Source organism: Castanea sativa, chromosome 1 (assembly GCF_040712315.1).
Source record: "Castanea sativa cultivar Marrone di Chiusa Pesio chromosome 1, ASM4071231v1".
NCBI classification, from domain to species: domain Eukaryota; kingdom Viridiplantae; phylum Streptophyta; class Magnoliopsida; order Fagales; family Fagaceae; genus Castanea; species Castanea sativa.
In genome coordinates this window covers 18351865-18363354 of record NC_134013.1, presented here as the reverse complement: position 1 = coordinate 18363354, position 11490 = coordinate 18351865, and the positions used below count along the sequence as shown (strand labels likewise).

General features: G+C 33.6%; 1 protein-coding gene across 1 annotated transcript; it reads left to right on the top strand.

Annotated features, from left to right (window-relative positions):
- Positions 1 to 2607: 2607 nt before the first annotated feature.
- Positions 2608 to 11116, top strand: LOC142622139 (transcription initiation factor TFIID subunit 10-like). Its single transcript, XM_075795576.1, has 6 exons — positions 2608 to 2884; positions 3018 to 3082; positions 4520 to 4582; positions 5100 to 5157; positions 5239 to 5289; positions 10753 to 11116. The coding sequence occupies exons 1-6, from the start codon at positions 2789 to 2791 to the stop codon at positions 10831 to 10833; spliced, it is 414 nt and encodes a 137-aa protein (XP_075651691.1). The 5' UTR covers positions 2608 to 2788; the 3' UTR covers positions 10834 to 11116.
- The last annotated feature ends 374 nt before the right edge of the window (positions 11117 to 11490 follow it).

Sequence of the window (11490 nt, the reverse complement as noted above, 5' to 3'; positions counted from 1 at the left end):
TAAGTTATATATGCAAGAATTATAATGTGCATATTAATATATATTATTTAAATATATTCATACATATGCATGGGGTTACAAGCTAATATAAATAATAATTATAACAATAAACATAATCTTATATTATTTGGATTTGAATTCTAAAAGGATTTCTGTAAATTCTCATGTTTGTAGGTAATCACATTTTACATAAATTTAAGAATATATTGGTTTCCATAGTGTCCACAAAATTGTAACGATTAAAAAAATGTTGAATGTTAACCCATATTTTAATAATCTACCTCTTGTGTGGGAGAGTGGTAAAAATCTAGAAGTTATGTTTAGACGGTATTTTTCTTTAAGTACTCAAGAAATTAGAAAATTAGGTGAAATTAAGCAATCTTAGAAGTTGCTTAACAAAGCCAAGAATTATGTAGTTCGGCATCACAGCTTGTTTTTTTTCATTGGGAAAATAATGGTCAAATTCCCCTATTTTATTGTTGTAATTATTGAATTATTAAAAAATAAAAACAAAAGACACTGCTTAACAAGTATGACTTCTTTTTTTAGAGAATAGCAAGACTTTGTTTAGCCACAATATTTTTCTTAAACTAAGGTTCTCTAATTTTTGGAAGATATAAGATTTTTCATCTAATTATGTGCAATTTTCTACCATTCTGTTGCTCTCTAGTCTCCCCCCCACCAAATCTAGTCTATATATAGATTTTGTCCCCTTAAAAGCATGAAGACATAAAAAGGCAAAGCTTGAAGAACTAATTTGATTGGGGTTATTAATATATGCAATTTTCAAGTAGGGTTGCTATGTAAATACAAGTGTGTCATCAGAGAGAAGGCATGACAGAGGGAATAAAACTCAACACGACATATTTAAAACATGAGATGGGGATTTATTATTTTGTACAACAATTGTATGCAACATCCTCTCACATAAGGGACAGCCTCACAAGTGTAGAACTTATCTTTAAAACAACATGGTAGTATCATAATTCAAAAATATAACTATGGCATGAATATCCTGTAATTATAGGGATTTAAAATCACAAGGTAGCATCTAGGACTTTATGACAAGTTTCATAGAAAATTAAGGATGAAACATCATACGGCCATTCTATTGCTAAATGACTTCTTAAACCAGAGACACATCTATGACATAGGATTAAGATCTGGTGTAATTGCTAGGGCTATTGCACCATACAATACCTTCGTAACGGTTCAAATTAAAAGTAAAAAAGTTAATTTTTGATATCAATCATTGGATCAAGGAAGTTAAAAAAGTAAAAAAAAGTTGAGAGTTAAAAAAAAAAGTTAGTAATTTTGAAAAAGTGAAAATGATGTGAGAGAAATTGGATAGTACAACAGCCCCAGTTATTACGCTGGTTCCCAATCCCTATGACATATGCCACTAGTTTGGGATTTACTTACAACTTACACAATATTGCCAGATGCTTATATCAATTTGAAGATTATTTATTTTCTTAGTTGCCTCATGGTCAAGTGCCTTTTATCGACTTAGCTATAACCATCTACTTAAACCGCTACCCCCAAGCACACTTTGTGAATTGGAGGTACCAACTTGTCTAGAAGGTGTGGTGGTGTATCATACTTCTCTTATAGTTATTTGATTTTCAAGAAGAATTTCGTTAGAGAGCATTATTCGAAACTGTTTAGGTATCTAAATTCATTTGGAACTCAAATATTTTAAACCCAAGTTCCTTAAAAAAAAGGACTAGAAACTTAAATACATCTTGACTTAGGTTTTTTCTTCATAAAATTTGAGTTTGTAAAAATCAAGTTTCATATGACACTTCATGATTTAATAGTTTGAAATGATGCTTTTTACCAAATTGTCCTTGAGAATGAAATACCAATTTTGTGAAAAATAAAACAAATAAGGGAAATGCTAATGGATCCCCTTAGGGTATTAATTAACAATTCATTTAAAGAAAATTTTTATAGGAAAAGAAAAAAAAATTAATGTCTTTACAACTTTTTTCATTTCTCATAAAAGTAATATCAAAACTTTCTTAAAATAAATTATTAATCATTACTCTAAAGGCACTCGTTAGTATGACCCAATAGATAAAACCATCCTAAGTGAGTCCCTCAAAGGCTTAAGCAAATGTAATTTAGTAATTTATACAACAAAAATGCTAGGACCATAATATTTGACACAAATTACTCATATTGTAAGTAGTAGAATAAAAATAGTGAATCTATATACTACCATAACTCCATAACTTACACACGTGCCATGAGAACAAGTTTTGGCAAAGTTGCCTCAAAGATTCATTTATATTTTTTGATGGGACATAAAATTTTTTTTTTTTAGAGTTTTAACCTATGATGTTTGTTTCTGATAATAGCTCATTATTATCAGATCAAAACGTCAATCCGTTTTTAGTGTGGCTGAGTTGGAGAAGATCGGTAAAAAATTATGATAACCACACCAAAGAATTATGAGGCTTTTTTTTTTGTTTTGTTTTTGTTTTTGTTTTTTTTTTAATAGTGGTAGTAGCAAAAACAGAAATCTATGTTTTTTATTATATATATTATATATAATTTTTACTAAACTATTATTTAGTTTGGTCTCTACTTAACACACGAGAGGGTGCAGGGTATTTTGAAACCAAAAAAAAAATCGGTTCAAACAGTGCAGTTCGCTTAAATTGTAGTAGAGATGATACTCGTTTAGTCTTTGTATAATCCAAAGTAAGGACAAAATCACAAATATTATATAATTCCACACAACGATTCGCAAATCACAAACACAGGTCCATCGAAGGAGAGGATGAACCATAACAAGCAACAATCAAGCGATCTTGGGCACGACGATGACGCTGCGCTCTCAGATTTCCTCGCATCCTTAATGGATTACACTCCCACTGTAACTCTCCTTTTTTATTTTGAAAAATAATATTGCCCTTTCTCTTTCTCCTGGAAAAAAAATCCCAATCTAAACCATTTTCAGCTTCGGATTAATATTAATTGAACTGTTTTGTATTGAATTTAACTTTCAGATACCAGACGAGTTGGTGGAGCATTTCTTAGCTAAGAGCGGCTTTCAATCTCCCGATCTTCGACTGTAGGTACTTTCTATTCATCTTCTTTTATTGTCGGTGAACTGAAAATAAAAAGAAATTTTAAGATTTTTTTTAAAATAATTTTATGTTGTTCTTTCTGTTTTTTAGGATTTGATAATATGTGGTCGGTAATTTTCTTTGAATTTATAAAATGGGTATTGCAGTGCTTAATTCTAAATTTGATGGGCTTATTTATTTTCTTAATTTTATGGAACTTATTTGTGGAAAAGGCTATCCTATGGAGATTATCACTTTAGAAACTATATATAAAAATTTTCACACACACATGTTCATTGTTTGGAAATGCATATGTTTTGCTGACAGATTATTATTATTTCTTTAGAAAAGATTGTAGTCAAGTGAAAGCATAGTAGAGTATTAGTTGACTTTCACATTGTTGTCTTAAAAAAACCAGTTTACGTCGTCGTCGTTGGGAGGTAGATTTAATTAGAAAAAGGAAGATCATGTAGGTGTCAGTCAACTTCTTGTTCACATAGTTATTATTTTTGTGGTAGATATGTCCTGCCAAAGGTTAATGTGATCACCGAGAGTCTGCGTGATGGTGCAGTCAGCAAGTCACTTTGACTTGGCCCTCTTGTATCAAGCGCGAGAATACTCGTAAAATCTAAGTAGTCTAGGTAGCACAAGGAAAGCCAGATTCTCTTTTACAGTTGTAGTGGATGTAATTTAGCAAAGGGAAATTTATGAAGGTGTGCAAATTATGTTATGCAGAAGGGACAATCTCTTTATGCCCGTGCTCTTTTCCTTTTGTGCTAGTCTTTTGAGTTGTTTTGCTCATATTTCTCACTATCATATAGCTACAAGTGTTTGATTGAAGTTAGTGGTTCAAATTTCTGTAGAATAATTAGGATATCTTGATGATTTTGTCTATTATTATTCACAATCATCAATCAATTGATAGTTAACAGCTTATGTTTGTGATGTGGTTGACTGTTTCCATTGTTTACTGTCAATGTATTCAGAATTTAAAACATTTCCCTTTGAGCTGAATATTTTAAGAAATTGGACGTTTAAGCCCTTGGGCCATAGCTTAGGTTGAGAACTTGGATGGGTTTGTTCAAGTCTTCTTTCATGAATGGGCTCTAGCTCAAATGGCATATTCTCCCTTTCTAAGAGTGAGGTGGAGGGTGAGGTTGCGGGTTGAGACTTGAGACCCACACTGTGCAAGAGTAAATTACTGATAAAAAAGATTTAATCTTCTTAAAAAAGAAAAAAGAAAAGAAAAGAAAAGATATCAGATATTCTATTTCTCATGATCTCTGTTTCAAATGACACTTCCTCTTTCTAGAATAGTGGATAGATGGGGAGTTTGTGGGTCCAAAAAATAAAAATAAAATCTTTGATGTTATATGCCCTTGGAATTTTTCTTTCCCTGTTAAATCCTGTCTAATTAAATTTCGTTGGCTTCATTTTTGCAGAACTAGGCTGGTAGCCGTTGCTACACAAAAGTTTATAGCTGAGGTTGCAAGTGATGCTCTTCAGTATGCTACTTAACACTTATGCTATTTCATCACACATGTATACATGCAAATACACCAATATACACATGCAAACATAAAATACAATCCTTTTCTATGATCTAGGAATATAAACTGCAATGCATGTTTAGGTTTTGAAGGAGAGGCATAGCGGTGGGAGTAGATATATATATAACCAGTTATTTTGGACATGTAGGGATGTGGGGCTACATTAGATGCTTTCAGCAATTATTTTCTGTGCGTTTGGCTACTTATACCTCAATCAAGCTACTTCAAATTGCAAACTTAGACCTTTTATGGGTTTGTCTAGGGCTCTGGGCATAGAGGCATTGTACCTGGGTTTTGAATCTGTGTATTTTTTTGGGTTAGTTTGGATCCAACCCTGTTGTCAATCGATTTTAAGATTTTTCATGGAGGATTTATGGGTCATCCTCTATACTATCAACTCAAAATTGCACCCCTTAGTAGTTGCTTTTCTAGTTAGTTATTAATTGTTAACTTCATATGATGTGTAATATAGGCAATGCAAGGCAAGACAGGCTACTGTAGTTAGGGACAAAAGGGATAAGCAGCAAAAGGTGATCCACATGCACTCTTTCTGTACATTTGTCTTTATATCATAATTATTTCTGGCTAGTCTAAGGCTTTTCCGGGAACAGGATAAGCGCCTTGTATTGACGATGGAGGACCTCTCAAGGGCACTGCATGAGGTAAGTGTTAAAGTGTTTTTATAACATGTGTTTCAGATTGATGTAGCTTAGTTGTAACTTTGGATGCTAACTTTTTAAATTTCAAATTGAATTTAACACAAACTTTGGAGATTTGTGAAAAGATACACAAATATGCAGCTATATGAATATTTTATATATACAACTACTGGGATAAATATGGGCTTAAATATGTTAATTGAGCAGCATACATTTGGTAGACATTAGAGTGTTAAAATTTACTTATATATATATAAAAAAAGATTATTTAGTATGTCTTACACCAACCATAGGTGAAAAAAAATGCAATATCCATATTTGGTATTTTTTTTTTTGTTGATATAACACTATAAAAGAAAATAAGACACATGAACAGAGTACCATGGAGAATAGGATTTCAAATAGATAGATGTAAAGTGGCAGAAGGAAAAAAACTTGAAGTTATGCGTAGGATTGTATGATCTTACGAACTGAAAGAATAAACAATTTGGATGGGATAAAAATTCTCTTTCTGGTGGGACTGTTGTAGGATTGCTTTCCAAGTCATAGGATCGTGTGAAATCTTGAATAGGAATTTTGGGTAAAAGATTAGCCACCCAGCTCCAATCTATACAAGAGGCCATCACCAGTGCCCATGTTTAGGCCTAACTCATGTGCGCTTGGGGTATAGCTGAAATCTAGGAGAGTAGGAGTACTTTTAAGGAGGGAACAAATTCTTACTTTCGGCCTTTTCTCTTGGGAGCCCCTTTTTGTTGGGCATCTTGTGGAAGCCCATTAAGATTAGACCAGCCAAATGGCCACTAAATTATAAGGCATGTTCATATCATCATATGTGTTTTAAAAAATTTGTATCTGAATATGCCAAGAGCCTTTGAAGGGGTGCTTAATGGATCACACGGCATAAGCGCTTCTAGTGGATTACATCTTCTGCCATGATGGGGATGTTCACTGGACTATTATGTTTATTTGATCCTTTCATGATTAGGAGTTGAAATCCTTCACTCCTTTTGATCTCCTAAATTCCTCCAATATCAAGAGGATAGGAGCAGGGTGGATGAAGTGAAGAAACACATGACAAGTAATGTGTGACTATAAAATACCTATTAAGTTAAATGGTAAATTTTATAAGATTGCTATACGGCCAACTATGCTCGATGGTATTAAATGTTGGGCATGCTCTATGGTATCGAATGTTGGGCTGTTAAGACGTAACATATCCATAAAATGAGTGTAGCTTAAATGAGCAGGGTGGATAAAGTGAAGAAGCACATCACAAGTAATGTGTGACTGTAAAATACCTATTTAGTTAAATGGTTTATTTGATAAGATTGCTATACAGCCAACTATGCTCTATGGTACTGAATGTTGGGCAGTTAAGACGTAACATATCCATAAAATGAGTGTAGCTGAAATTAGAATGTTAAGATGCATAAGTGGAAATATACAGAAAGATAGGATTCAAAATGAGGAAATATGCTTAAAGATAGGGGTAGTACCTATTGATGAAAAGATGAGGGGGTCTCTTGAGATGGTTTGGTCATTTTCAGAGGAGAGCGATTAATGAACTAGTAAGAAAGAGTGAGTTGATCTAAGTTGAGGGAATGAAAAAAAATAGAGAGAGGAAGAGGAAGGCCGAAAATAACATTATTATAAGGAATGAAAAAGGACATGTCAATTAAAGAAGTAATGGAGAACATGGCTTCAGATAGAATAGAATGGAGGAAAAGAATTCATGGGGATGACCCTAACTAATCTGTTGAGGATCCATAGCTAACCCCAAAAAATTTGGGACTAAGACTTTGTTGTTGTTGTCGCCATTGTGTTCCTTTACGCATAATGTGTACCATTTGGAGAGGATGCAACAATTGCATGTTCAAAGGGACAGAGTGATCCCTGTTGGAGTTAAAATTTTTGTTATTACATGGTATGAATGATTAAATGGCTGCCTTAAAAGTAGTCATTTTAGTTTTCTAATATGATGAAAGTTTTGGATTTGTTACTTTATCAATTTTTTTTTGGATTTGTCATTTTTGTACTTTTAATAATATTTTTAGCAATCCCTGTACACTTCCAGCCTACATAGGTTCAGATGTTTCTCTTCTTCTTTTTTTTTTTGAATATAAATTTTCAGTTACTTATCAAAAGTAAAAGTAAGGTATTTGATGATGTGGAAAAAAAAAACCATAGATATGGCCCAAATGAATAGTTTTATAGGTACTGATACATTGCAATAGCTTATAACAAATGCATTGGCCAAAGGAGTGAAAAAAAAAAATCAAAGGTGAAGCAAGACAGTTAATCAATTGGTCACTAGCTTGAGTGTGACCTCGAGTGGAGGGATTGGTTTTAAATCACCTCCCATTATTTTAGCATGAATTTTATCAATTTTTATTTTTATTTTTATTTTTTATAAGTAAGCATGATTTTTATCATTTGGAACAAAGTGTTTAAATGACTCCTTGAAGTAAAAGGAGTTAAAGGCTATGAGATAGCATTGGTGTGCCTTGTGGAGACTCAGGTTAAGATGCATTAATGGAGAATGCTTTGGGGGTCAAGGAAATAAAGGAATGTATGGTATCTGGATGGGGTCTTCTAAATAATTATGAGAATCTTTATTTGGGAAGAATTTGAATATGCTGGGATAAAGATATCTAAATGTTTCTTTGCTGCAGAAGCCTGAACAGGTGATGCATTGTGTAGTGGAAATTAATAGAGATTCTTTTTATGCTTACTTTGTGAAATGTTCATATAATGGGATATTAGGAGGCAATTATGGAGTGAACTAAGATCCTTTAAGGCTTAGGTAGCTGATAAATCTAAAGTTAAAGTGGCTGTCGAGCCAAACAGCACCCAACTGCTGAGTTGTCAACTGCTAGCGACCATCATCAATTTTGGGTCTTCCTCACACTGATGGTGTTAGGAACACAGTAATGGTTTGAGTGTTCTTTAGGAAATCCTAGTAGAATGTTGAATGGGAACAATGAGGGATTAGAGTTTCTTGGATCTTGGGTTTGGTTTATGGTTGAATGCAGAGGTGTGGAATCTGTGGATGTGAGTAGTTGTAGTTTGGAGGACATGGATGAGGGATTTAGAACATGGGAGGGTCAGCCAAGGCTAGGGCAGAAAGTGTGGATGTTTATTTGGGATGGGTTCTTGAAGGAAAATGACTTATGGAAAGATGGTAATGCAATAGCATTTTGGAATGGAAAGCGGAAGATTGATGGTTGACTTGGATTGAATGTATGTATGAGTTGAGACATTGAATGGGTTGCAACTTCTTTGAGAGAGCCACTTTCTCCTATTGAGACCTCTAAGGGATTCTCTTCCTCCAATGCAAGGCAATAAGTCTAAGCAACAAATTGGTAATTTCTTTCAATGAATTGGAAGTGTGATTGTAATTTGATCATTTATAGAACCATAGAGCTAATCCTATTGGCTCACATTACCTCATCTTATTGGTTCTATTATTCCCTATGTGCAACTAATAATTCCAGCATGTCAATATTATTAACATGTGATAAATGTGATTAGCATGCTAGGAATTGTAACTTCCTACTCTATCTTATCCTACTAACAACTAACCAACTCAAGCTAATCATGTGTACTCCTGGAATCTCTACAATCTGAGATCTTAATTGTCATCCCAAGCCTACCGATCAAAAAAAAAAAAAAAATTGTCATCCCAAGCCTAAATCATGTGCATGGAAGTGATAGAGAACCACCACTTGAAAACAGAGAGAACCGAGCAAGGATTGTCAATCCTAGGCCTAAGTGCTGTTTGGCACTTAGGTCTAGGAACTCAAAACTTCTTCAAGTTCTGCCCTCGTTCCTCAAATCAGCTTGTGTTCCCTATCAGTTGGGATCAATTTTTGCAAATCCCAACACATCATTGCCAAATCGCAATAGAAACCCACAAGTTTGTTGCAACCCCTAAAACCTCCATCACTGTTGATGTACATCAATTCGTCAACCATTTCTGGGTTGATCGTCAGTCACAAACATCTAATGCCCATTTACAGATTGTGGAGCTATTGGTTTCAGAGAGGCATGGTTGATGGATTGATTTTGGTCATGATACCAAAATTTGACATGGCACAAATAAAAATTAATGCCACATCAAAATTGAAGAACATAAAAATAAAATATCCAAGAAATCAATACCTAAGTTCACTTGGAATCAGCTTGGAATCAACACCAAGTGAGAGGAAACAAACTTAGGACTCAAAACGTAGAGTTGATAGGAATCAATATCAAACCATTGAAAAAACTTTAGCGGAAATTTTATTAATCTAGCAAATTATATACTACTATAATTTACCCTAATTCTAATTTACTTTGGAAATCTCAATTATTGAATTACAAAAAATACAATCGACACTAGAAAGTTAAATAAAAATACTATTAATGTTATTAACTAATAAGACCTAAATAAATTCAAACAGACCAATAGAAAAAAAAAATTACAATTGACTTCTTAAATAAAACTGTTTTTGTTCTTCTCACATCAAATTCACTCATGAATGAGAGGCAGTTTGGAGGTAAGAACAATTGAAGGGAAAAAGCTCTTAGTAAGCTCGTAGATTTTTGGTGTTTGAGGATAGTTATTTTTTTGGATATGTTTCAGGCAAAGTAGAGTTTTTCTCGTAAAACGGCATATACTTAGTTGCTTAAAGTAACCATTTGATATAGACTTTGATGAGACACTTCATGCATTTATCTATAAAAAGGAAGTATTCAGTGAACAAGGTTCCTGATTTTGGGGTTTTGAGAAAGGTGATTGGTAAGTGGACTGACGCTCAACTTTGGAGAGGTTGATTTTTGGACTCAAACATGTGACTCTTCGTTTGGGTAAGAGAATATTTGCCATCACAACAAGGTCTGACATGGGTCCATCTATTCTTTTGTAAACTATATCCCATTGAACTGTTCTGTGACCAGTATAATGCTTCACCTTGTTGATTCATTATCATATCCTGTCATTTCTCAGTAACCCAATGCATTCAGTAAAACATTTAATTTTGCTTAGAACCTATACTACCGACAGCTAACATATTTTATATCACAATGGACATTTTATTGGGGCAGTGTTGTGGGTAAACACCCATGGAAGCATAACCCACATTAGATGCACAGATGTAAGATCATGATGTTATATACTCTGATATGAATAGAAGCATTTTTTTGAGCATATGGAATATAATTGTTCAACAGCTTTGGATCCATTTATTTAAAGGTGCTACTAAAAATAATTGAATGCCAGTTATGTCGCTTTGTTGGGCTTGGAGTTTGGAAGTGTTCTAGATGTCATCGTCGCTGATTTGATGTTCTATAATTCTTTCCCTTGATTTTAAAGTGCATACTGATTTTGCTATTATTATCAGCTTCTTAGTCATCATCATAATCAGAATCTGATCCATTAGTTACCTTTTTTTTGTAAGTAATCCCCTAGTTGTTGTTAATGAGCAGCATGGCGTGAATGTGAAGCACCAAGAGTATTTTGCTGATAGCCCTTCAATTGGTATGGATCCTGCTTCAAGAGATGAGTGAGTGCTGGATTGGATCTATGCCAGAATTTTAAATATGCCACCCTATTTAGGGGTTTCAAAATTACTGCGAGAAGATGAGGTTCACTGTAACTTTATCATTATGTTAGCCAATGGCGATATGTTTTAATATCCAGTACCTGTTATTTTTCATTCATGCATTACATTTTGAAAATGTGTGTTAATTTTATAGCTATGTTAACCCGAAATCCTCCCCTTTGTCTGTATATTTATATTTTTTCCGTCTTTCATTTATTCTATTGGGGCAAATTCTGTTGGTTCTATAATTACTTGAATTCATCAAGACCCTCACAAATTTTTTTTTTGGGGCAAATTGATCCCTGTCCAAATTCAAGTTAACAGAATTAATTTCGTATATCAAATTGCTGATATAGTAATTACATCCCTTGTCTACTAAATTATTTTAGTTGTGTTTTAAATAAAATATGTATTATTAATTAACAAAAAATGGACCTCTCTCTCTCCGTCTCCAAACCCTAACCCCAACCCACCCTCTCTCTCTCTCTCTCTCTCTCTATATATCTATATATATATATATATTGCTCAAAATATTGTGAACTAGGCTCTTTTGTATAACCCTGATCCTTGATTTTTGTTTGGGGAGTTGGGAGCAAGATGGTCAGTGTTTCCTTTCTTTGTA

Coding starts and splice junctions, on each gene's coding strand:
- LOC142622139 (XM_075795576.1), top strand. CDS start 2,789: ATGAACCATAACAAGCAACAATCAAGCGATCTTGGGCACGACGATGAC. Junction 2,885..3,017: donor TAATGGATTACACTCCCACT/GTAACTCTCCTT, acceptor TTTAACTTTCAG/ATACCAGACGAGTTGGTGGA. Junction 3,083..4,519: donor CAATCTCCCGATCTTCGACT/GTAGGTACTTTC, acceptor TCATTTTTGCAG/AACTAGGCTGGTAGCCGTTG.